Source organism: Salmo salar, chromosome ssa17 (assembly GCF_905237065.1).
Source record: "Salmo salar chromosome ssa17, Ssal_v3.1, whole genome shotgun sequence".
NCBI lineage: Eukaryota > Metazoa > Chordata > Actinopteri > Salmoniformes > Salmonidae > Salmo > Salmo salar.
Window position 1 is genome coordinate 3,990,298 of NC_059458.1, and position 26,367 is coordinate 4,016,664.

The following is a 26,367-nucleotide window of genomic DNA, read 5'->3' on the forward strand; positions in this document are numbered from 1 at the left end:
CATTATCTCACACATTTCTTTCTTGAGTAGTAAACACATTGAGGAATATATTTTTTAAAATAACAACGTTTTTTGTGGGGGGAGAAAGAGCATTGTTTTTTTACGTCCCTTTCATATGGTGAAATTCTTTAAAATAAAAGCCCTGACACTCAGTTCAGTGCTCTCTCGCCTCGCCGCCCGGGCACGCCCCTCTTGACGTTTCATTTCACCGGCTTGTCATTGGTCAGTTTCTGAAACGCTTGGCGCGCTTGTAGAAGATGCACGAACTCTGTCAAAACATTTTTGCTAGCTCCAGCCAGCCTCCAACTAGTCATTGAACTAAAACCGGTGAGTATTTGTATTTCTTGTTTTAACTATTCAACGGTTAAGTGTCACGATCGTTTCTAACCAACATAATCGACAACTGACCAGACTAGGAAGTAGCTAGCTAATGCATACTCCATACAATGTAGCTATAGCATAATCATTATTTGCCAAGGCTGACAGTCCCAGACATAACGTTACAATGTAAAATGTCTGTTAGACTCCACTACCTTCAGTTTAGACACAAAGTCCCGTTCTGCCTTCTGCACAAAGTCAGTGATCCAGTCAGGCTCAGCAGAGGAGGATGGAGGATGTTAGACAATGATCTAAAAACCATTGATCTAAAACCCATAGGTAACAGGGTACTCCCAATGTAGTGTCACATCAGTTACCATGTATGGCATTGAGAAAGTCCGGTAACGTTAGTTTAACTGAGAATTCTCAACTCCTTGATATGATAATGCTCAGCTTACAACAGTTCTGCTACGAAAAAAGTACCTAGCTAGCTCTAAATATGCATTTCACGTTCTAGAGTTTATATAGTACAGGTAATTACAACTGAGTTTGTCAGTGTTCTAACCCACAGGCAGCAAGAGCATTATTAGCAGTGATGGAAGAGGCTGGTGCCCCCCACTTCCCCTTCCCCTACCAGCCATACCCCATCCAGGAGCAGTTCATGCAGGCCCTGTATGGGGCACTGGAGCACGGCAAAGTCGGCATCTTTGAGAGCCCTACTGGAACGGTGTGTGTGTTCATATCTGTGTAATAATGTGTGTGTCTATCTGCCTCAGTCTGTGTATTAATATATTGTTGTTCCAGGGCAAGTCTCTGAGTCTGATCTGTGGAGCTCTGAGCTGGCTGAGGGACCATGAGGAGAAGAGGAGACAGGAGGCAGACAGACTGCTGCAGGGGGATGGAGGTACATCTCTCTCCATCTCCTCATCCCTCTCTACCACATCATCCTCCACCCCGTCATCCTCCTCTGCTGAGCCTGACTGGATCACTGACTTTGTGCAGAAGAAGGCAGAACGGGACTTTGTGTCTAAACTGAAGGTAGTGGAGTATATATATGTGTGTGTATGTGGTGTGTGGAGGTTGGGGGGGGTGTCTTTGAGGTAGTTTGGTGTGACATGTGTTTACAGAATGTTAGCATCACTCTGTGTTTCTGTATCTTGTGTGTGTGTGTGTGTGTCAGGATGAAGAGCTGCGGAGGAAGAAGAGGGAGGAACACCTGGAAATGATCAGAAACAACTCTCAGCTGAAATCCGCCCTGAAGAGAAAGGTAGAGCATAACATTCTGATACCTAGTAGAGTATACCTGTATACAGTAACAGCTTAAATGTTGTGTGTATATGTAGAGCTGTGAGGATGATGAGGCAGTGAAGCTGCTGCAGCTCAGTAAGGACCCCCAGGAGGAGGAGGAGCTAAACAACCCTGAGGAGGAGCTTATTGTGGCTGAGTATGAGAGCGATGACGAATCAAAGACCAAGAACAAGTAAGGACAACCCAATTACTAGGCCACAATTGAGTATAGCTTAATGAAATAGTATAGTGTTTCAATTTGACAACATAATGACACCCCTGTCTCAACTCGACAGGTTCTGTGGTGGTGATGATGAAGATGACTTGGTGGAGGAGCACGTCACCAAGGTATATTTGGGATTTTTAGGTTATTTCTCTTATGTAGAATTTTGTCCTCGGTCAACACCACTTAGTGTGTGTGCACGCGTGTTTCATCAGATCTACTACTGCAGCCGTACACACTCCCAGCTGGCTCAGTTTATCCATGAGGTACAGAAGAGTCCCTTCAGCCCGGACATCAGCCTGGTCCCACTGGGGTCCCGACAGGTACACATACACACACACACCGGTCTTTACACATTCTTTCCATTCCTGTAGATCCTGTGTATTAATGAGCTGTGTCCGTGTAGAATATGTGTGTAAATGAGGAGGTGCGTCGGCTGGGAAGCGTCCAGCGTATCAACGACCGCTGTATGGAAATGCAGAAGAACAAACACGGTGAGAACATATGCTCCCAGAATGAATGGGGCCTTATCGCAATGCTGACTCAACAAAATATGGTTTTTCGGTATCTCAGTAAGGGAATTCATATTCAAAAACTGTCTTGGTGAATCAACTACAGTTAAGGAAAGTCATATACATTTATTTTAAAGAACTGTAGGCCTGTCGCATTGCTCTCTTTTCTCAAAAATGTCCTCTCTTTCTCTCCTGTATTCTCTTTCGCTCTCTTTCAGACCAGCGTCCGAAGGAAGTGGAGGGTGGTAAGAGGAAGAGGGGTGTGTCTAAGGCGGTGTGTCCGTACGTAGGGGCTCAGGGGCTGCAGACACTGAGGGATGCAGTGTTGGGGGCGGTACGAGACATAGAACAGCTGCTCAGCCTGGCCAGAGAAACACGCTCCTGTCCCTACTACGCTACACGCCTCGCTATACCCCCCGCACAGGTACACACCATCACACACCTTTTCCCTCAAATGATTATGGTATTACGTTGTGAGACCCTGGTCTTTGACATATGTGTGTGTATAGCTGGTGGTGCTGCCCTATCAGACAGTACTTCATGAGGGGACGAGGAGAGCATCGGGGGTGCAGCTCAAAGGACAGGTTAACCATGCTTAAAACACACACCTTTGAAAATGAATATTTTAGCTTTCAATAGTCCACCGTGTATTTCGCCCTTGTGCTATCTCTACCTATTGTACAATGTATTGAGCTGTTTAACCTGTTTGATTTGATTGGTTTAGGTGCTGATTATAGATGAGGCTCACAACCTCAGTGATGTTCTCTCCTGTATACACAGCTCAGAACTAACTGGAGCACAGGTACACACACACACACACACACACACAATAACTGTAGTTTGTCAATGTGTCTGTGGTAGAATAACATTTGTTGCTGTCTATATTGTTTAATGAAATTTTATACTGTGTCCAGCTATGCCGTGCACACTCCCAGCTTGCACAGTACTCTGAACGCTACAGGTAAAAACACACACACACACACACACACACACACACACACACACACACGGTGTCTGATTGTGTGTGTGTAACAGGAGTCGACTGAAGGCCAAGAACCTGATGTACATTAAACAGATCCTTTTTGTGGTGGAGGGGCTGGTGCGTGTGCTGGGAGGTAAGTGTGTGTACGTGTGCCCTGTGAAAAAGAGCCAGAACAAGATACCTATATACAGTGCATTCGGAAAGTATTCAGACCCCTTCACTTTTTCCGCATTTTGTTACGTTACAGCCTTATTCTAAAATTGATTACATAGATTCTTTCCCCCTCATCAATCTACACACAATACACCATAATGACAAAGCAAAAACAGGTGTTTGCAAATTTATAAAAATAAAAAAACAACTGAAGTATCACATTTACATAAGTATTCAGACCCTTTACTCAGTACTTTGTTGATGCACCTTTGGCAACGATTACAGCTTCAAGTCTTCTTGGGTATGACGCTATAAGCTTGGCACACCTGTATTTGTGGAGTTTCTCCCATTCTTCTCTGCAGATCCTCTCAAGCTCTTTCAGGTTGGATGGGGAGCGTCACTGCACAGCTATTTTCAGGTCTCTCCAGAGATGTCCGATCGGGTTCAAGTCTGGGCTCTGCCTGGGCCACCCAAGGACATTCAGAGACTTGTCCCAAAGCCACTCCTGCGTTGTCTTGGCTGTGTGCTTAGGGTCGTTGTCCTGTTGGAAGGTGAACCTTTGCCCCAGTCTGAGGTCCTAATCGCTCTGGAGCAGGTTTTCATCAAGGATCTCACTGTACTTTGCTCCGTTCATCTTTCCCTTGATCCTGACTAGTCTCCCACTCCCTGCTGCTGAAAAACATCAGCACAGCATGATGCTGCCACCACCATGCTTCACCGTAGAGATGGTGCCAGGTTTCCTCCAGACGTGACGCTTGGCATTCAGGCCAAAGAGTTCAATCTTGGTTTCATCAGATCAGAGAATCTTGTTTCCCATGGTCTGAGAGTTTTTAGGTGCCTTTTGGCAAACACCAAGCGGGCTGTCATTAGCCTTTTACTGAGGAGTGGCTTCCATTTGGCCACTCTACCATAAAGACCTGATTGGTGGAGTGCTGCAGAGATGGTTGTCCTTCTGGAACGTTCTCCCATCTCCACAGAGGAACTCTGGAGCTCTGTCAGAGTGAGCTTCGGGTTCTTAGTCACCTCCCTGACCATGGCCCTTCTCCCCCGATAGCTCAGTTTGGCCGGGCGGCCAGCTCTAGGACGAGTCTTGGTGGTTCAAAACTTATCCATTTAAGAATGATGTAGGCCACTGTGTTCTTGGGGACCATCAATTCTGCAGAAATGTTTTGGTATTCCTTCTCCAGATCTGTGCCTCGACACAATCCTTTCTCTGAGCTCTACGGACAATTCCTTTGACCTCATGGATTGGTTTTTGCTCTAAGATGCACTGTCAGCTGTGTGACCTTTATATTGACAGGTGTATGCCTTTCCAAATCATGTCCCATCAATTGAATTTACCACAAGTGGACTCAAATGAAGTTGTAGATACATCTCAAGGATGACCAATGGAAACAGGATGTACCTGAGCTCAATTTCGAGTCTCATAGCAAAGGGTCTGAATACATACAGTACCAGTCAAACGTTTGGACACACCTACTCATTAAAGGGTTTTTCTTTATTTTTACTATTTTCTACATTGTAAAATCATAGTGAAGACATCAAAACTATGAAATAACACATGGAATCATGTAGTAACCAAAAAAGTGTTAAACAAATCAAAATATATTTGAGATTCTTCAAAGTAGCCACCCTTTGCCTTGATGACAGCTTTGCACACTCTTGGCATTATCTCAACCAGCTCCACCTGGAATGCTTTTCCAACAGTCTTGAAGGAGTTCCTACATATGCTGAGCACTTGTTGGCTGCTTTTCCTTCACTCTGCGGTCCAACTCATCCCAAACCATCTCAATTGGGTTGAGGTTGAGTGAATGTGGAGGCCAGGTCATCTGATGCAGCACTCCATTACTCTCCTTCTTGGTCAAATAGCCCTAACACAGCCTGGAGGTGTGTTGGGTCATTGTCCTGTTGAAAAACAAATGATAGCGCAAACCAGATGGGATGGCGTATCGCTGCAGAACGCTGTGGTAGCCATGCTGGTTAAGTGTGCCTTGCATTCTAAATAAATCAGACAGTGTCACCAGCATCATCACACCTCCTCCTCCATGCCTCACGGTTGGAACCACACATGCAGAGATCATCCGTTCACCTACTCTGCGTCTCACAAAGACATGGCAATTGCAACCAAAAATCTCTAATTTGGACTAATCAGACCAAAGGACAGATTTCCACCGGTCTAATGTCCATTGCTCGTGTTTCTTAGCCCAAGCAAGTCTCTTCTTCTTATTGGTTTCTTTTAGTAGTGTTTTTTGTTGTTGCAGCAATTCGCCCATGAAGGCCTGATTCACTAAGTCTCCTCTGAACAGTTGATGTTGAGATGTGTCAGGAAGCTGGTTGAGAGAATGCCAAGAGTGTGCAAAGAGTGGCTACTTTAAAGAATCCCAAATATAAAATATATTTTGATTTGTTTAACACTTTTTTTTGGTTACTCCAGGATTCCATATGTGTTTTTTCATAGCTTTGATGTCTTCACTGTTATTTTACAATGTAGAAAATAGTAAAAAAATAAAAACCATGGAATGAGTAGGTGTGTCCAAACGTTTGACTGGTACTGTATGTAAATAAGGTATTTTTGTTTTTTATTTTTAATACATTTGCAAACATTTCTAAAAACCTGTTTTCGCTTTGTCATTATAGGGTATTGTGTGTAGATTGATGAGGATATCTTTGTTTAATCCATTTTAGAATAAGGCTGTAACGTAACAAAATGTGGAAAAGGGGAAGGGGTCTGAACACTTTCCAAATGCACTGTATATGGTAATAGCTCTATCAGTACTCTGAACGCCTTCTGTTAGGCTAAGTGGAGTTTAAAACATATTAGATACAAAACCATGTTATATCTATATTGTCTTTAGGTAAGGTGGGGCAGAATCCACACAGCCAGATTACTCAGCCAGGTAAGAACACACACACAAAACACACAAAACACACACTATAGTGACCTTCCCCTCACTTTGTCTCCCAGCAACCGAACTGCTGACCATCAACAACTTCCTGTTCAAGGCTCAGATAGACAACATCAACCTCTTCAAGGTAACCACGACCACAACTAGACCACAACCTACTGCGATTGGCATAGAAATTGGTGAAGGGATTGATGGATTTGATGGTTATTGGTGATAAATTGCTTTGCTTCCTTCTCTTTGTCTCTCTATGAAGGTACAGCGATACTTTGAGAAGAGTATGATCAGCAGAAAGGTAAGTGTAGTGTGTGTGTGTGTGTGTGTGTGTGTGTGTGTGTGTGTTTTTCTAATGTTGTTTGTTCTCTCTAGCTGTGTGGCTTCATAGAAAAGTATGCAGGTACAGGTGTGACGTCACACACACAAACCACACAGACACAGTCTGCCAACAAAGAGAACCGTCGGACTGAAGGCCTGAACCGCTACCTACAGACACTGCAGAGCAGCCAACAGCCTGACATAGGTAAGCACACACACACTAGGAATGTCACCTTATAAAATGTTGACGGTATTGTGATGAACCAAGCTACCTGATGTACGAAATACGGACTGTCACCATGTTTAAGGTGCAAGGACTGCCTAACAGAGACACTCTCTCTCTGTTCCCCTCTCTCTCTCTCTCTCCTGTAGAGTCACCTTCAGGCCAGCAGGGAGCAGCAGAGGACAGGGAGCTGGCAGCATCCCCTATGATGCAGGTAGAGGGCTTCTTCATGGCTCTCACCAACACCAACACTGATGGACGTATGGTGCTACAAACTCAAGGTACACACACACACACCAACTTCTCTGTTGAGCAGAAACTAGTTTCTCCCAACATTTCTCCCAACACGCTATTACCTCTCTTTCTCTCCAGGTAGTGTAGCGGTGAGTAGTATGAAGTTCCTCCTGTTGAACCCAGCGGTCCACTTTTCTCAGGTGCTGAAGGACTGTAGAGCTGTCATCATCGCTGGAGGAACCATGCAGCCTGTAAGAACACACACATGCACTCATTCTTATCTTCATCCCCTGTGATGACCTGGGCAAATTAAAGTCAAGACAACTACTCTGTGCCTCTGTGTCTAGGTGTCTGACTTTAAGCAGGAGCTGTTGTTCTCTGCTGGTGTTGAAGCGGAGCGCATCATAGAGTTCTCCTGTGGTGAGTACCCTAAGATACTGCACCCTGGGATAGATCTGGGAGGACTGGGGGTAGTTAGCTAGAATAAGAGAGCAGGTTAAAGGTCAGTGTTACAGTGATAATAAACCATAAAGTCATTTCTCATTGAACACAGATACTAATTGGTCCTAGCTGAGAAGCTCCTGGTTTGGACAAACTGAATGTGTGTATGTGTGTTTGGCAGGTCATGTGATTCCTCCAGAGAATATCCTACCCATAGTGCTGTGCAGTGGCCCGTCTGGTCAGGAGCTGGAGTTCACCTTCCAGAACAGAGACACACCACGCATGGTTACACACACACCTTTTAAAACGGCATTATGCCATTCTGAGAAGCCAATGTTAATGCTAATGGCGGAGGGGAGTGTAAGGTGTATGTGTTTGTGTGTGTAGATGGAGGAGACTGGCCGTGTGCTGTCTAACCTGTGTAACGTGGTGCCAGGAGGCGTGGTGTGTTTCTTCCCCTCCTACGATTACTCCAGAAGGATTCTGGAACACTGGGAGGCCAGCGGAGTCCTGACACGCCTCTCTAGCAAGAAGAAGGTACACATACCATCTTGCTATCAAGTATATATGTTTCTCTCTTGAAAGTCCATATATTCAGTGTGTGTTTCTCTCAGATCTTCCAGGAGCCAAAGAAAGCCAACCAGGTAGAAAAGGTGCTCAATGAGTTCTCACGCACAATCCAGGTGAGACACAAAACAAACTAGCATCACTTGAAATGACTACAAAACACCTCATCTCACCTTTTTGAGATTTAAACATCAGATAAAGATATTGCTTATTGGAAAGCTTGTTGAATGACTCTCTCTCTCTCAGAGGTGTGCTGTGGATGGGGGTACACTCTCTGGAGCGTTGCTGTTCTCTGTGGTCGGGGGAAAGATGAGCGAGGGTATCAACTTCTCAGACGACCTAGGCAGGTGTGTGTGTTACAGATCTCTCATTTGTAGACTTTCTCATTGTGAAAACATCAGTTGTTTGTTTCTTGGATAAGACTGTGTATGTCAGCGGTAGGTAACTAGATTCAGTCGCTGGCCGATTGTTGTCAGAGCGGATGGTCAGCGGAACATAATGGTAGTAGTTGTGGTCAATTTGTAGTGTACAAATTAAGCCCAAAGAAACATTGTATTTGAAAAGAACAATAATGTCATACCTTTATTACATTTACATGATCATATACAGTGCATTCGTAAAGTATTCAGACCCCTTGACTTTTTCCACATTTTATGTTACAGCCTTATTCTAAAATTGATTAAATAAATGTTTTCCCTCAATCTACACACAATACCCCATAATGACAAATCAAAGTTTTTTTTTTTGTGTATTTTTGTTTTTGCAAATGTATTAAAAATGTAAAACAGATACCTTATTTACATAAGTATTCAGGCCCTTTGCTATGAGACTCGAGGCACAGATTTTGTCGAGGCACAGATCTGTGGAAGGGTACCAAAACATTTCTGCAGCATTGAAGTTCCCCAAGAACACAGTGGCCTCCATCATTCTTAAATGGAAGAAGTTTGGAACCACCAAGACTCTTCATAGAGCTGGCCGCCCGGCCAAACTGAGCAATCGAGGGAGAAGGGCCTTGGTCAGGGAGGTGATCAAGAACCCGTTGGGCACTCATACAGAGCTCTAGAGTTCCTCTGCGGAGATGGGAGAACCTTCCAGAAGGACAAACATCTCTGCAGCACTCCACCAATCAGGCCTTTGTGGTAGAGTGGCCAGACAGAAGACACTCCTCAGTAAAAGGCCGCTTGGAGTTTGAGAAACAGGATTCTCTGGTCTGATAAAACCAAGATTGAACTCTTTGGCCTGATTGCCAAGCGTCACGTCTGGAGGAAACCTGGCACCAACCCTACGTTGAAGCGTGGTGGCAGCATCATGCTGTGGGGATGTTTTTCAGCGGCAGGGACTTGGAGACTAGTCAGGATCAAGGGAAAGATGAATAGAGCAAAGTACAGTGAGATCCTTGATGAAAACCTGCTCCAGAGCGATTAGGACCTCAGACTGGGGCCGAAGGTTCACCTTCCTACAGAACAACGACCCTAAGCACACAGCCAAGACAATGCAGGAGTGACTTAGGGAAAAGTCTCTGAATGTCCTTGAGTTGCCCAGACTTGAACCCGATCGAACATCTCTGGAGAGACCTGAAAATAGCTTGTCAGTGACACTCCCCATCCAACCTGACAGAGCTTGAGAGAATCTGCAGAGAATGGGAGAAACTCCCCAAATTCAAGTGTGCCAAGCTTATAGGGTCATACCCAAGAAAACTTGAGGCTGTAATCGCTGCCCAAGGTGCTTCAACAAAGTACAGAGTAAAGGGTCTGAATACTTATGTAAATGTATTTAAATCGTTTTTATTATTCTAAACCTATTTTTGCGTTGTTATTATGGGGTATTGTGTGTAGATTGATGAGAAAATAAACAATTTAATATATTTTAGAATAAGGCTGTAACGTAACAAAATGTGTAAAAAGTCAAGGGGTCTGAACACTTTCCGAAGGCACGTCCTTTTTTTTAATTCATGGGAATACTTGGAAACAGATTTCCTAAAGTAAACTAATTTTAGCTGTAAAATCACCAGGAATTCAGTCTTTCTTGACCCAAAACTAAAATGCCGACCCCAGGTGTATGTTAATAAAATGTTTGTGTGTAGGTGTATTGTGATGGTAGGGATGCCATATCCAAACATCAAGTCTCCAGAGTTAAAGGAGAAGATGGCTTACCTGGACAAGAACCTGGTGAGACGGAAAACACGCGCATACACATTTTCTGGTATTCATTTAACATTCTCACCCTTCTCATAGGGGCCGATTCTAACTTAGGAATTTATGCCTTTCCTAAACAATTAATGCCTTTCCTACCTTATTCAGTCACGTAACGCGCTCTGCAGGCTACCTTGTGCGCTCTGAATACATTTCATTCAACTGCTGAAAACCCTCCCACTCTCAAGGAGTTTTCATTCAATGGGGTTTTCAGTACATTTATCTTAAGCCATCCCTTTAAATATGGTGCACCTTTTAATTAGAATTTTGTCGACAGACTGAATAAAATACATTGAGAGAACAGGTTCACAATATAGGGATCAATTTAAAGAAAGCCATCCATGCATATTCGTCTCCATTTCAGCACCAACTGGTAGATAAAAGAACAATCTCATTTTGTAGATTTAGGCCCATTTTAGGGTTAGGAAAGTATGTATGAATCATAAAAACAGTTTAGAGAGCCTTTACACACAAAATACTATATATTGGTGAATAAAAAAAGTGGTTTGATTCATCCTGAAAGTTGTCATATTAAAGTTCAATCCATGAAATATTGGAAAGTGGGGAAAAGTGTACAATAGGGGTTGAACAATAATCCTATAAATGTACTCTAATCCTTACTAATCATGGAACTGTATGACTATGGTCCAGTCGTGGTGAACTGTGCTCCAGGGTTAACCTGCTATGTGTGGTCTGACTTCCATAATGATTCAAATAGGCTACATGTCCCATATTATTGCACACTGTTGCCTAATATGGTCCACTAATGCTAGCGACCCTCAGGAACAACTACACAGACCTGAGAGGAAAGAAAGGTCAACGGAACGGAATGATGCAAAAATACATGTATGTGGGTGGCTCCCGATAGTGGCTAATATTTAACATGATACAAACTGTAAAATAAAACAGAAAAGTCTGGGCATATAATCAAATCATTCTAAAGGTCATACATCAACTCTTTTCCACTTGGAACCGGTAGGTTCGCTAGACCTTATTCATGGTTTCCTTGTGCGTATTACTGCTGGAACAATTGGAGAATTAAGTCGAGGTCAGAATACAGTGTTTCTGTAGACACACTTTCATTTATTCGAGCTCCACCTCAAACAAATCGTGGGTGAATAGCATGCTATTCTCAAGCTTAAGTTCAAGGTCAGAATACGCATAGAGAGAAAAGCGAATGTTTCATTTATGCGCGGTTAACTCGGGTCGGAACCTGGGCCATAGAGATGAATGGAAAGCTCAGTCTATCCTGCATCTATTAATTGTTAGTCTATAGCTTAGGCACACTCACACTCTGTTCTGTTTCAGCCTCACTCTGGTGGGAGAAGTCCAGGCCAGGCTCTGATAGAGAACCTCTGTATGAAGGCTGTCAATCAATCCATAGGTACTCTCTATATTTCTACACCTTCTCAGTTAACTATAGATTAACTATCTATCTATATTTCAAGCTACGTATACCCCTGGCCTAATCAATCACTCTGTACCCCTAATCAAACAATCTTCTGGGGATGACCTAATTTCCTCTCCCCACAGGTAGAGCCATCCGTCACCGTGAAGACTATGCCTGTATCGTTCTGTGTGACCGACGGTACTCCCGACCTGCAACGCTGGCCAAACTCCCCGACTGGATCAGAGCACACACGCACACACACACCAGTTTTGGCCCTGCCTTCGCCGGCCTGAGACGGGTAATACACACACACACACACACACACACACACCTGCAATGGATAATACACACACACACTATGTCTGTAGAGCACAGGCCCTCTGACCCAACTTCTTCTTTCCTCTTTCTCAGTTCTTTATGGAGAAGAAGAAACAGCAGCAGCTATGAGAGGAAGGGGTAGCAGGTGTTCTGGTGTGTAACGCTGGTCAGAAGAGAGCTACCTCACCTCTCCGATATCCTCGCTCTGGAGACAGGACTTGTGATTGGATTCTCCTCGATTGGAGGGATGTTAAAGCATGATGGTTAAGGCTCTTTGTATGTTTCACACACATACCTCTCCAACAGATCAGTCAACTCTCCAACAGATCAGTCAACTCTCCAACAGATCAGTCAACTCTCCAACAGATCAGTCAACTCTCCACTGCCAGTATTTTATGCAAAATCATTTTTATTGAATGATGTTCACAACATTCTGATAGAAATGTTGTGCTGCTTTAGTGTGGTGTTAGTTATGTAATTATATTTACGTGTTACTTGATTATACTTTATAACAAACATCTTTACAATGCTGAGATGAGGTCTGACATATCTGCTGTAGTTGTTTGTCCAGTATTCTCTCAATAAGGATCAGTACATTTGTTTATCATCTGGGATGGGCAACTTTGATGGGGGCCACAAAAAAACGGAACTCATGAACAGCTGCAGTGGCTTGTGGGTCTGCTGCTCGAATCCAGGCTGTATCACATCCGACTGTGATTGGGAGTCCCATAGGGCGGCGCATAATTGGCCCGGGGTAGGCCGTCATTGTAAATAAGAATTTGTTCTTAACTGACTTGCCTAGTTAAATAAATGTTTAAAAAAAACAAATATCAACAAGCATTAGTTTCCTTCCTCAGTATTCTGTTCGTTGATTGGCTTAGAGCTAGATGTGCTCAGAGTTCCATTGGTTCTGATTGGCATGTCAGGCCTCCCAGTCGTCCTCGTCTTCAGCGGTTGGCTGATGGGGGGCAGGAAGAGGCGGGATTACATCGGACATCCTAGCGAATGCGCTGCCAGAGCCAGCTGGGCCCTCCCCCGAGTCCCCGCCTACAGGACCCTTACCAGAGATACCTGGGAAACACACGAATGCCACTATCACCAAGACCTAGAAATACTACTACACTACTATCAGAGGGACAATAACCCAGGGGAGATGAGAGAAGAATGGGGGAGGAGAGGAGCGTTCTCACCTTTCCTTCGCATGGCCAACTTATTGAAGAGATCTGACATGAAGTCTCCTCCACTGGCTGCTGCTACCACTGAGAGAGAGGGAGAGGGAACACAATGCAGTGAAGCAGAGATATTACATTTCTATGGTGTTTTTAGTACAGTGGAGAGAGACCAGAGCAGTTACATCTATTGTAGCTACACACATCATAAATAGTTCAGCTAGTGAACAACTAGTAGTCTTTATTTCCTGCTCAGATGAACCCCACTGTTAAATGTTTGAGTGGTCCAGCAACAACTGAACCAGAACTAATGACTGTGGACTCACTCAAAGGTCTTAACACACATGCTCGCTCCCGCTCTCACACAAGCTTGCTCACTCACACACACACAGCAAAGTCTTACAGATAAAAACAGAGTGTAGTTAAATCAGTGCTTTAATGAAGGTAATGTTTATATATCTAAAGGTCATGCAGCCCTGAGCTGTTCTCTATGACTAGTTAGGTAACTGGTTTGGAGTCTGCACACACACACACACACACACACACACACACACACACACACACTATGCCCCAAATATGCTCTGTAAGTTAAATCAGCAGTTAAAACAATAACAAAGCGTTCTCCCCACCACTGTTTCAGCAAAAAGTGAAGAGATGGGGCTGGAGAAATGTAACCACTCAAATTCAATGACAGCTATGGATGCAAGGACTGACCATCCATGATATCAAAATTATAGCTTTAACTATGTTTTAGATTATACAGTGTTTGTTTATATTTATTTGGTTTACAAACATTGGAGTAAAACAACCTTGTATTTTGGGTTCTGATGGGATACGACAGTTGAACTAAGCTCATGAGGCATTGATAAGTTGTACTCTTTAAGAATCAATGGGTACATATAATTCATTTAGAAGTCCAAAAATGGATGTAGCAACTGCTGATTTCCCCTTTAAACAACTGGAGGCCTGTAGCGATCATTGCTCAGTTGGGACTATAAAATGTTCTCAAAGAGTCACCAGGTTCAAGAGGAGAAATCAAGACACTCATCCACCTCTTCTCCTTTACCTTGTTCCTGCTCCTTCTGGGTTTTTTCTCCATCTTGCGTTCTTTGACGTTGCGTAGTTTGGCCTTGCCGACGCCTCCAGCGTTGCGTATGGACTCTAGTAGACTGGCCCGGCTGTTTGATTCAACCACCTCGCTGGGAGCGCCCACTACAGGAGCTGGAGGTAAATACACTTTTCAAGAGAAGGAGAGTGTGTTTGTGTATTGTGTGTGTGTATACTGTGTGTGTGTTACCTGTGCTGGCGTCTGCAGGACTATTTACAGGTGGAGGTGGAGGAGGGGGAGACCAGGGGGAGGGGTGGGGATATGTGTGGGCTCTGGTGGGGGAGGAGGAGGTGGGGGAGGAGGCGGGACTGCAACTTGGAATTGAGAATCTGTAACAAACAAACAAACCAACATTACCAATAGAAACATTTGCCTCATGATATGACTGATTTCCATGGAAACGTCTGTATAATCCACACAACAGAGACAGTCTGTGTACCAGGCATGTCCTCCCCAGAGAAGGAGGGTAGTTCAGGGAAGGTGTGTGTGGGTCCAGAGGGTGCGATGCCGGGCCCCAGGTCTTGGCTGTAGGACAGGTGCGTCAGCGATGCCTGGCAGGTCTGGTAGGTAGGAGGGGACGTCTATCTCTGGGACCTGACCCAGGTCTGGAACATAGAAGTAACTCTCTGCTGTCTACAGGGGGACAGATGGAGAGGGAATGAGAGCAGGAGGAAGAAATAAAGTGTAATAAGTTATAGTCACACTTTCACTTGTTAGTATGGTCCATTGAAAAAATATTATAGTCCAAAGACAGCAATGCCACAGGCCTCCAGTTCTTTAGAGAATAGTGTGGGAGTGTGTATACAGTATGTATGGTGTGAGTGTGTGTACCTGTCTCTCCAGCTGTTCTCTCTTGGTTATGGATAGGGGAGCGTCAAATGGTTTCTCTTCCTTCTCTGTCTCCAGAGTGGTGTGTGTTTTAGTCACCGCCCCAGCCAGGGGGTCCAGGAACACATACTTCTTATACCTAAACACATATACAACCAGTTAGAGGAGTGTGTGTGTGTGTGTGTGTGTGTGTGTGTGTGTGTGTGTGTGTGTGTGTGTGTGTGTGTGTGTACTAACAGGTTCTCTGTAGTATTAAACAGCAGCAGGGAGCTGACAGAGGAGATGTTTCGAGGCAGACCGCCCAGCCCCTCTTCGGTCTCATCCTCCGAACGCTTCTTAATGCTCACACACACCGGGTAATAACACAACTTCTCCTAGAGGTGGACAGAGAGAGAGAGGGGTGTAGAACAAGAGAGGACAGATAGTAGATGGGATGAGTCTAGTAAGAACCTCCTTCAGTAAACACAAATGGCCACCAGACATAAACGTGAATTTGCTTTCCATCTCTGTTTTTGTACGAAATGAGAGCCAGTAGCTTTCAATAGAGACAGCCTTGCAGGCGAGACAGAGACAGAGAGAGACAAATTCAAAACCTTCAACAGAATGAATAACTCCCACTCTTTCTCTTTTTGTTATCAGCCTCTGTCTATTTCGCTCTCCCTCACACTCATTCACTCGCTCTCTCTCTCTCTCTCTCTCTAGCTCTCTCTCATCTCTCTCTCTCTCTCTCTCTCTCTGCAGTGCTTGAGGTTTCATAAATAATACATCTCTGAGCCAGGGAAGTGCACAAATCGTTCTCCCCCTCTCAGACACAGCAAAAAATACTCCTGTTCCTGTAAGTTTTTGGTTCCGGCAGCGAGGGAGAACTCAGTGGTGTTCACTATCAATAATGTACAATTTCACTGCTGAGCTAAGGTACACACACACAAAGAACTGCAACGCTGCTGGGTTTTTCACGCTCAACAGTTTCCCGTGTGTATCAAGAATGGTCCAACACCCAAAGGACATCCAGCCAACTTGACACAACTGTGGGAAGCATTGGAGTCAACATGGGCCAGCAACCCAGTGGAGCACTTTAGACACCTTGTAGAGTCCATGTCCCGACGAAGGGCAAAAGGGGAGGGGGGTGCTACTCAATATTAAAATGACCAGCAGGCTGCCAGTTGGGGAACCCTGGGGTAGGGAGTAGTTTCCTGTGGGTAGTTTCAGTCAGGGCTTTTCATTTCATAACAGGTCACATGCACTGAATACAACAGGTGTAGACCTTACCGTGAAATGCTTACTTACCAGCCCTTAACCAACAATGCAGTTCAACAAATAGAGTTAATAAAATATTGACTAAATGAACTAAAAAAAATACAATAAATATGAATCAAAAAGTAACACAAGAAATGTACATAACAGGCAGCAGTAAAAGCCCTGTGGACTCAGCAGACTGTATATCGTGGATGAAAGCCAAAAAGGTATGGTCATATTACATGTATCTAAACAGCTAGGCCTATACTGGTGTAACGCTGCATTTGCTTTATGCATATACCAACTGTAATGGGTAGTTTAGCGGTGTGGAGGAGCCAGTGCTGTCTGTTTCCAAAGTCCTGCAATCTACATGACCTCTGAAAAACACAGGTCCTTTGTACTGAAATGTTTTACAGTAGATCCAAATAACGTTTTGTACATTTGTGTGTATGTGTCTTACCTGCAGGGCCTTGTCGTCAAGGGGTCGTAGTTTGGCCTGTATGCGGTATCGGGGGCGTGTCTGGGAGGCAGGGTCTGTGGCTCCACTGAAGATAGAGGAGTAATCCTGGAGACGCTCTGGAGCTGGATACTTAGCACTGGAGAACACCTACCACACACACAAACACACACACACACACACACACACACACACACACACACACACACACACACACACACACACACACACACACACACACACACACACACACACACACACACACACACACACACACAAATATAAATCTAAATCTAATAGTGCTTTCAAGTATTGTACTCTCAGAGATCTGCATGTATTGGGAACAGTGATTAGAAGGGGAACATGTGTCAACTCTGTGTGAAGTGTGTGTTACCTTGGTGGCCTTCTTGCTGCCTTTGATCTTGTTGACACGGGCCTGGGCTAGCCTGATCCGATCTGTCACACTCTGCAGCTGACAGCGGTTCCGCTCTACGCTCTCAGACACCCTACACTCACACCAGGGGAAAGTCACAGTATGTGAGTGTGTGTGTTCTGCTGATAAAGTAGTTAAATGTGTGTCATGTATAAACCAGCAGCATCTTAGCTAACAGGCAACACATGTAGAACATGCTATTTTAGGATGACTCACACTCCTCTATCTGTGTCTGTGTGTGTGTGTGTGTGTGTGTGTGTACCTGGTAAAGATGTCAGTAGAGATAGTCTCTAGGTAGAGCAGGGCATCTGCTATCTGGTGAACAGCCTCCTCCCTCCTCAGGTCTGACTGGATCAGAGGCACAGAGTACACCTGACTCTCCAGACACTGCTTCACACTCATCCTACACACACAGAGAGGGAGAGGGAGAGAGACAGTGAGTGAGTGAGTGAGTGAGTGAGTGAGTGAGTGAGTGAGTGAGTGAGTGAGTGAAAGAAAGAAAGAAAGAAAGAAAGAAAGAAAGAAAGAAAGAAAGAAAGAAAGGGAGGGGGGTGCCGAGGGACAAAGGGATCTTGCAAAAGGAACTCTCTCTCTCTCTCTGAAAGCAGATTGCTGTAAGTAGCTAACTAACCTTTCTGACTTTTCACCTACAGGTGCTTCTGAGCTCTCTCTTATTCTTTCTCCCTGGCTCAGCTGACTGTCATGTGATGGGGTTTACCATTTAACCTTAGCTGACGTGACAGCTCTGGTCCTTCCTGGACCTGTCACCTCATACACAGATAAATAACCTGGGAAGTGACAAGCAGTGACAGCCTTAGCAACTCATACTTATAATGATGTCCCATATAACAAAGTTAGCATTGTGTACTGTCCAGTTAGCTAGCTAGCTATAAAGCTAGTGTATCTTCCGTGCAGCGAGATCATGTAAACCTTTTACATCCAGCTCTCGGCGGCCCCAGCCACTGCTGTGCTGGAGTCATCATCTCCCAGGGCAACAGCCCTCTCTCTCCGGGTTGTGGACCCAGACAGCTCGGGAGATTGGCACACTCACAGCTGGAGTCAAATAACGTTACTCATTGAGCTATCTTGTTATCGACAATATAATTAAGTAAATATATGTTTCATTGGTCTTACCTGACCATTGACAGCGTGTAGTGTGAACAAGGCCGCAGTTATCTATCTAATAGTTTATTACTCTCCGCTAAAACACAACAACGACTCTGTCTGTCAGACTGTCTACTTCCGCATGGTCGTACCGCGTGACAGGTTCTGTTCCTTAAAGGGACAGTTCACTCACAATACAGACATTGAAGGCTGTGCCAGAGAAATATCTATTGATGTTTCATGCCACATACATTATTTAAGATAACATATATCATAGATGTCTTATACCATATTGTTTTTGTGTTCTACATTCACTGATCCCGACAAGGAATGAAGGACGGAAAAAGCTCTAATTTAAATTATTTGAATAAGCACAACTACTCCATGGCTCGTTGCTGAGAATTCTAATCCCTGTGCAGTTCACAGATGTTTGACTTTATCTATTACTGATGTAGCATCCAGAGGTTCAAACCTCTTGGTGTAATGGCTAAGATTGGACTGAGAGAATCAAGGTCACAGGTTCAAGTCATGGTGGGACGGACTATACGCCATATCTACTACATGGGATGTGAGATCTATCCATCTATCCATGTGTGTGGGAATAGGCGTGGTGTGTGTGTGTGTGTGTGTGTGTGTGTGTGTGTGTGTGTGTGTGTGTGTGTGTGTGTGTGTGTGTGTGTGTTATATCACAGAAGAAAAGCGCTCCTTTCATCTTGTCTACTGCTGCACCATGGAAACCATCTGTCATCTTGTCTACTGCTGCACCATGGAAACCATCTGTCATCTTGTCTACTGCTGCACCATGGAAACCATCTGTCATCTTGTCTCTCTCTCTCTCACACACACGCACGCACGCACGCACACACACAAACAATGCCTTACTATACATGTCAAGACTTTTTGGATTCCCATTCAAAATTCTACCTTCCCCTACCCCTATCTTCTCCTATCCCTAACAATAAACCTTAACCTTAACCTTAAACCTAACTCTTACCCTAACCCTAACCCTAACCTTAACCCTAACCCCTAACCCTAAATGTAACCATAATATGCCTAACTCCCAACCCTAAACCTAACCACTATCCCCTAACCTTAACAATAACCCTAATTCTAACCTTAACCCTAATTTGAACCCTAACCCTAAACCTAACCCCTAAGCCTAAAATATCCTTTTTATAAGTGAGGACCTCAGTTCTCTGAATTTTAGTTGGTTTGCTATTCTTGTGAGGACTTCTGGTACTCACAAGTATTGTAAAATGTGTATACACTTACTCACTCACTCACTCACTCACTCACTCACTCACTCACTCACTCACTCACTCACTCACTCACTCACTCACACACACACAAACACACACACACACACACACACACACACACACACACACACACACACACACACACACACACACACACACACACACACACACACACACACACACAACAGAAATAGTATTGTAATTTATCATTACCAACAAGATAGGAGACCGGCCAAACACACAGTAAGCAAGCAGCCCTTTGGCAACAGCAGTCAGATCACCATGGCAACAGTCAGTAATGGGTTACGATAGCAACAACACAGCGCAGAATCAAAACACCAGTTTGATTTCATTCAGCCTTTATTTGACAATTTTGTCCAGATGACCTATGTGAACCATTAGGCCTTCCAATGACGACCTAGAGACAGACACAGCTGCAGACTGAGACAACCACCACACAAATCAAATGAAAGTTTATTGGTCGAGTACACCGTTTAGTAGATGTTACAGCGGGTGCTGCGAGCTCCTAACAGTGCAATAAAATATCAAACAGGTACACAAACAAATCCAATTAACAACCCAAATAGCACTGGAACAGTAATCCAAATGCAATCTATACATATATACTCCGTATCTACACCGGCTGAATTTACACAAGATGTACTAGGAATGATATGTACAGCAGTAGATATATTAGTGAGCTATGTCAAGAATCCAGTAAATAAATAAATATGTGGTGTGTATAAATAGTGTAACTAAAATACAACATTAGAATGAGCAACATTAGAAGGAGCTATTTTGAGAATACACAACTATATATTGTATGTAAATACACAGTACAAAACCCCATTGCAAAATGGATAGAATTGCAGGAAATTTGCTTCCGGACCGGAATATAAATAGTGTATATGTACAGTATGTGAATGGTGTGTATAGACAGTATGGACAGTATGTGAATAGAAAAGGTGTGTATAGCAGTAGTCACAGTGCATTCGGAAAGTATTCAGACCCCTTGACTTTTTCCACATTTTGTTATGTTACAGCCTTGTTCTAAAATTTATTAAATATTTTTTTCCTCATCAATCTACACACAATACCTCATAATGACAAAGCAAAAACAGAAATACCTTATTTACATAAGTATTCAGACCCTTTGCTATGTGACTCGAAATTGAGTTCAGGTGCATCCTGTTTCCATTGATCATTCTTGAGATGTTTCTACAACTTCATTGGAGTCCAGCTGTGGTTAATAATATTAATTGAATATGATTTGGAAAGGCACACACCTGTCTATATAAGGTCCCACAGTTGAACAGTGCATGTCAGAGCAAAAACCAAGCCACAAGGTCGAAACAATTGTCTATAGAGCTCCGAGCACTAGCGGTTCTGGGGGGGTCAGGAGAGGCCAGTGCCCCTGTGACAACAATTTTGGACCCCCTTGTGGCCCCCCTAAATGTGGAGTATGAAATCATTTTTACATAACTAATTTTTGCTATCGTTCTTTTTTTACATCTGTAATTAGACAGTGGCAACGATGATGATTATGAACATGGTCTTTTGCCTGCTAATGCCTGCAATGCAGTGAAGAAAACGATATGACAACAATAACGTCTAATGTAACTGGCCCCTCTAACAGTACAACTGGCCCCAGCTTGGCCCCCCCAGTTGAAATGGTCTAGAACCGCCACTGGCTCCGAGACAGGATTTTGTTAAGACAGATCTGGGGAAGGGTACCAAAACATTTCTGCAGCCTTGAAGGTCCACAAGAACACAGTGGCCTCCATCATTCTTAAATGGAAGAAGTTTGGATCCACCAAGACTCTTCGTAGAGCTGGCCACCCAGGCCAAACTGAGCAATCGGGGAGAAGGGCCTTGTTCAGGGAGGTGACCAAGAACCCTTTTGACAGAGCTCCAGAGTTCCTCTGTGGAGATGGGAGAACCTTCCAGAAGGACAGCCATCTCTGCAGCACTCCACCAATCAGGCCTTTATGGTAGAGTGGCCAGACGGAAGCTCCTCCTCAGAAAAAGGCACATTGCAGCCCGCTTGGAGTTTGCCAAAAGGCACCTAAAGGAGTCTCAGACCATAAGAAACAACAATCTCTGGTCTGATGAAACCAAGATTGAACTCTTTGGCCTGAAATTTTCTAAAAACCTGTTTTTGCTTTGTCATTATGGGGTATTGTGTGTAGATTGATGAGGAAAACAATTAATTTAATACATTTTAGAATAAGGCTGTAACGTAACAAAATGTGGAAAAAGTCAAGGGGTCTGAATACTTTCCGAATGCAGCCATGACTAGAATACAGTATATACATATAAATTGAGTAAAACAGTATGTAAACATTATTAAAGTGACCATTGTTTAATGACTCTATGTACAAAGTGCAACGGTCTCTAAAGTGTAGGGTAGAGTACCGGGTGGTAGCCGGCTGATGACAGTGTCTGATGTTCAGGGCAGAGGCCGGCTAGTGGTGACTGTTCAACAGTCTGATGGTCTGGTGATAGAATCGGTTTATCAGTCTCTCGGTCCCAACATTGATGCACCTGTACTTTCTCCACCGTCTAGATTGTAGCAGGTGAACAGGCTGGGGTCTTTCATTAACTTCTTGGCCTTCTTTTGACACTGTAGATGTCCTGGAGGGCAGGCAGTGGGCCCCCGATGATGTGTTGGGCTGACTGCACCATCCTCTGGAAAGCCTTGCGGTTGCAGACGGTGCAATTGCTGTACCAGGCGGTGATACAGCCCAACAGGATGTTCTCAATGGTGCATCTGTAGAAGTCGGTGAGGGTCTTAGGGGCCAAGCCGAATTTCTTCAACCTCCTGATGTTGAAGCACTGTTGCACCTTCTTCACCCCACTGTCTGTGTAAAGGGAACATTTCAGGTCATCAGTGATTTGCACGCAGAGGAACTTGAAGCTTTTGACCCTCTCCACTGCCGTCTCGTCGATGTAGATAGGGGTGTGCACTGTGCTGTCTGCTGTAGTTCACGATCATCTTCTTCATTTTGTTGTTGTTGAGGGAGATGTTTTTTCCTGGGACCATTCCGCCAAGGCACTCACCTCCTCCCTGTAGGCTGTCTCGTAATTGTTGGTAATCAGGCCTAACAATGTTGTGTCATCAGCAAACTTGATGATTGGAGACATGCATGGCCACGCAGTCATGGGTGAACAGGGACTGAGCATGCACCCCTGTGGGGCCCCCATTTTGAGGATCAGCGTGGCCGAGGTGTTGTTGCCTACCTTCACCACTTGAGGTCGGCCAGGGAGGGGTTCAGACCCAGGGCCCTGAGTTTAATGATGAGCTTGGAGGGTACTATGGTGTTGAAGGCTGAACTGCATTCTTACATAGGTATTTCTCTTGTAAAGGTGGGAAAGGGCAGTGTGCAGTGCAATGGCGATTGCATAATCCGTGGATCTGTTGGGGCGCAATCCAAATTGTAGTGGGTCTAGGGTGTCAGGTAAGATGGAGGTGAAATGGTCCTTAACTAGCCTCTCAAAGCATATTATGATTACAGAAGTAAGCTCCTACGGGGTGATAGTAATTTAGTTCAGTTACCTTCACTTTCTTGTGTACAGGAACGATAGTGGACATTTTGAAGCAAGTGGGGACAACAGACTGGGATAGTGAGAGATTGAATATGTAGGTAAACACTCCAGCCAGCTGGTCTGCGCATGCTCTGAGGACGTGGATTGGGATGCCGTCTGGGCCGGTAGCCTTGCGAGGGTTAACATGCTTAAATGTCTTACTCACATCGGCCACAGAGATCGGGAGCACACAGTCCTTGTGAGTGGTGGGGCCCACGTCAGTGGCCCAGTGTTATTTTCCTTGAAGCGGGCAAAGGTTTTTAGCTTGTCCGGAAACGAGGTGTCGGTGTCCACGATGTGGCTAGCTTTCCCTTTATAATCCATGATTGTCTGTAGTCCCTGCCACATGCGTCTCATGTCTGAGCTGTTGAATTGTGACTCCACGTTGTCTCTATGCTAAAGTTTTTCCACTTACGGAGGTCATAGTTGGTCTGGTTGAACATGTTCATGTTCCCAGCCACCTTGCCGTGGTTAAATGCGATGGTCCTCGCTTTCAGTTTTGCACGAATGCTGCCATCAATCCACGATTTCTAATCGTCACAGTATGAACCCAGTATGAACCCAGTGGACTGATGAACCCAGTCACCGAGTCAGTGTATACCTCGATATTATTCCCAGAGGCGACCTGGAACATATCCCAGTCCGCCTGATCAAAACAATCTTGAAGCATAGATTCCGATTGGTCAGACCAATGTTGAACAGTCCTTACCACGGGTTCTTCCTGCTTAAGTTTCTGCCAATAAGGGGGAGGAGCAGGATAGAGGCGTGGTCAGATTTCCAGAAGGAAGGGTGGGCTTGAGGGCCGTGGGTGGGTGGAGGGCCGTGTGGCTCAGTTGGTAGAGCATGGTGTTTGCAACGCCAGGGTTGTGGGTTCGATTCCCCCAGGGGACCAGTATGGAGAAAGAATGTATGAAATGTATGCATTCACTACTGTAAGTCGCTCTGGATAAGAGTGTCTGCTAAATGACTAAAATGTGTAAAAATGTTGTAGGCGTCCTTGAAAGGAGAATAGCGATGGCCAAGAACGCTTTCGTGGTGAGTAGCAAAGGCCATGTCTTGATAGAATTTCTGGAGTGTTTTCCTCAGATTTCCTTTAATTAAGTCCCCAGCTACAATAAATGTGGCCTCAGGATATGTGGTTTCCAGTTTGCACAAAGTCCAGTGTAGTTCTGGTGTCGACCACCAGATCTCTGTACAGATTTCTACAGAGCTCTCTCTCTCTGTGTGTGTGTGTGTGTGTGTGTGTGTGTGTGTGTTTGTGTGTCAAATCAAATCTAATTCTATTGGTCACATGCACCGAATACAACAGGTGTAAACTTTACAGTGAATTGCTTACTTACGAGCCCACTCCCAACAATGTAGAATTAAAAGTAAGACAAATATTTGCTAAAAAAAAGAAAATAGTAACACAATAGAAATAATAATGAGGCTATATACAAGGAATACGAGTACCGAGCCATTGTGCAGGGGGTACGAGGTAGTTGAGGTAATTGAGGTAATACAGTATGTACATGTTGGTAGGGGTAAAAGCGACTAGGAAATCAGGATATATAACAAACAGAGTAGCAACAGCGTATGTGCAGTCGTATGTGCAGTGTGAAAGTGTGTCAATGTTTGAGTGTTTGTGTGGGTGGCGTCAATATGCATGTGGGTGTGTGTTTTGTGTGTGTGAGCATATCTAGTGTGAGTGTGTGTGTGTGTTAGTGTAGCATGTGTGTGGGTAGAGTCTACTGAGTGTGCATAGAGCCAGTGCAAGGGAGTCAGTGCAAAACAATTAAGATAAATAAATAATAAAGGGGTACAATGTAAATAGTCCGGGTAACTATTTGAGTAACTGTTCAGCAGTCTTATGGCTTCTGGGTAGAAGCTGTTCAGGTGCATTTTGGTCCCAGACTTGGCACTCTGGTACAACTTGCCATACGGTAGCAGAGAGAACAGTCTATTACTTGCGTGGCTGGAGGCTTTGACAATCTGACACCGCCTGGTATTGAGGTCCTGGATGGCAGGAGTTCGGCCCTAGTGATATACTGTTTGGACCATGATAGGTCCTTAGTGATGTGGACACTGAGGAACTTGAAGCTCTCGACCCGCTCCACTACAGCCTCGTCCATGTGAATGGGGGCGTGTTCGGCCCTCCATTTCCTGTAGTCTAGTCCACGATAGTCTCCTTTCTTGCCCACGTTGAGGAAGAGGTTGTTATCCTTGCACCACACTGCCAGGTCTCTGACCTCTCCATAGGCTGTCTCATTGTCGTCAATAATCAGGCCTATCACCGTCGTGTTGTCGGCAAACTTATTGGTGGTGTTGGAATCGTGCGAGCCACGTAGTCATGGGTGAACAGGGGAGTACAGGAGGGGACTGAGCTCGCAGCCCTGAGGGGCCCCCCGTGTTGATGGTCAGTGTGGCGGATGTGTTGTTGCCTCACCTCACCACCTGGGGCGGGCCGTCAGGAAGTCCAGGATCCAGTTGCAGAAAGAGGTGATCAGTCCAAGGGTCCTTAGCTTAGTAATGAGCTTGGAGGGCACTATGGTGTTGAACGCTGAGCTGTAGTCAATGAACCGCATTCTCACACAGGTGTTCCTTTGGTCCAGGTGTGAAAGGGCAGTGTGGAGTGCAATAGAGATTACGTCATTGGTGGATCTGTTGGGGCGGTATGCGAATTGGAGAGGGTCCAGGGTTTCTGGGATGATGGTGTTGATGAGAGCCATGTCCAGCCTTTCAAAGCATTTCATGGCTACAGATGTGATTGCTACGGAGCAGTAGTGTGCGTTTGTGTGTGTGCATGCGTGAGTACTTGTGTGTGTGACGGGCTATAGTGCGCAGACAGAGCATGTGTTACATAATTCAGAAATAAGCCTACAGCAAATAACTACAGAGATACAGAGAGGAGAGTGTTAAACACACTAGGATGTGTGTGCGTGTGCGTGTGCGCATTCATGTGTGATGACGCCACACACCCTTGCCCAACTCGCCTTGCGCCCTCCTCCGGTCACATCTGGATCTGGATCCTCCCATCATCAGCAGCACTCAGCAGAGCTGTATCAGTGTCTGCGAGGGAGAGAGGAGAGAGAATCTCTTATCGCAGCAAGACAGGAATATTTACATCAGATCATTATCTCTCTTTTTCTAT

At 44.7% G+C, this 26,367-nt stretch overlaps 1 protein-coding gene and 1 pseudogene across 3 annotated transcripts; one reads left to right on the forward strand and one right to left on the reverse strand.

Moving 5' to 3' along the window:
- The first annotated feature begins 21 nt into the window (after positions 1–21).
- Positions 22–12,440, forward strand: LOC123728137 (ATP-dependent DNA helicase DDX11). Of its 3 annotated transcripts, none has more exons than XM_045698730.1 (28): positions 24–327; positions 890–1,045; positions 1,123–1,356; positions 1,499–1,585; positions 1,662–1,798; positions 1,902–1,953; positions 2,044–2,151; positions 2,235–2,322; positions 2,559–2,764; positions 2,850–2,924; positions 3,065–3,142; positions 3,255–3,301; positions 3,376–3,455; positions 6,331–6,372; positions 6,441–6,508; positions 6,635–6,673; positions 6,748–6,898; positions 7,066–7,197; positions 7,289–7,401; positions 7,498–7,570; positions 7,773–7,876; positions 7,979–8,128; positions 8,206–8,274; positions 8,405–8,505; positions 10,242–10,326; positions 11,659–11,734; positions 11,884–12,038; positions 12,152–12,440. In XM_045698730.1, exons 2-28 carry the CDS (start codon positions 914–916, stop codon positions 12,185–12,187), a joined length of 2,718 nt encoding a protein of 905 aa, XP_045554686.1. In that variant the 5' UTR covers positions 24–327; positions 890–913; the 3' UTR covers positions 12,188–12,440. The 3 variants fall into 3 exon arrangements, with proteins under 3 accessions (XP_045554688.1, XP_045554686.1, XP_045554687.1); XM_045698731.1 differs by having other exon boundaries at positions 133–327; positions 875–1,045; XM_045698732.1 differs by lacking the exon at positions 6,331–6,372 and having other exon boundaries at positions 22–327.
- A 7-nt stretch (positions 12,441–12,447) lies between these two features.
- LOC123723683 (WASH complex subunit 1-like) lies at positions 12,448–18,561 on the reverse strand (annotated as a pseudogene).
- Positions 18,562–26,367: the final 7,806 nt, after the last annotated feature.

Coding starts and splice junctions, on each gene's coding strand:
- LOC123728137 (XM_045698730.1), top strand. CDS start 914: ATGGAAGAGGCTGGTGCCCCCCACTTCCCCTTCCCCTACCAGCCATAC. Junction 2,152..2,234: donor TCCCACTGGGGTCCCGACAG/GTACACATACAC, acceptor GTGTCCGTGTAG/AATATGTGTGTAAATGAGGA. Junction 11,735..11,883: donor GGCTGTCAATCAATCCATAG/GTACTCTCTATA, acceptor CTCTCCCCACAG/GTAGAGCCATCCGTCACCGT.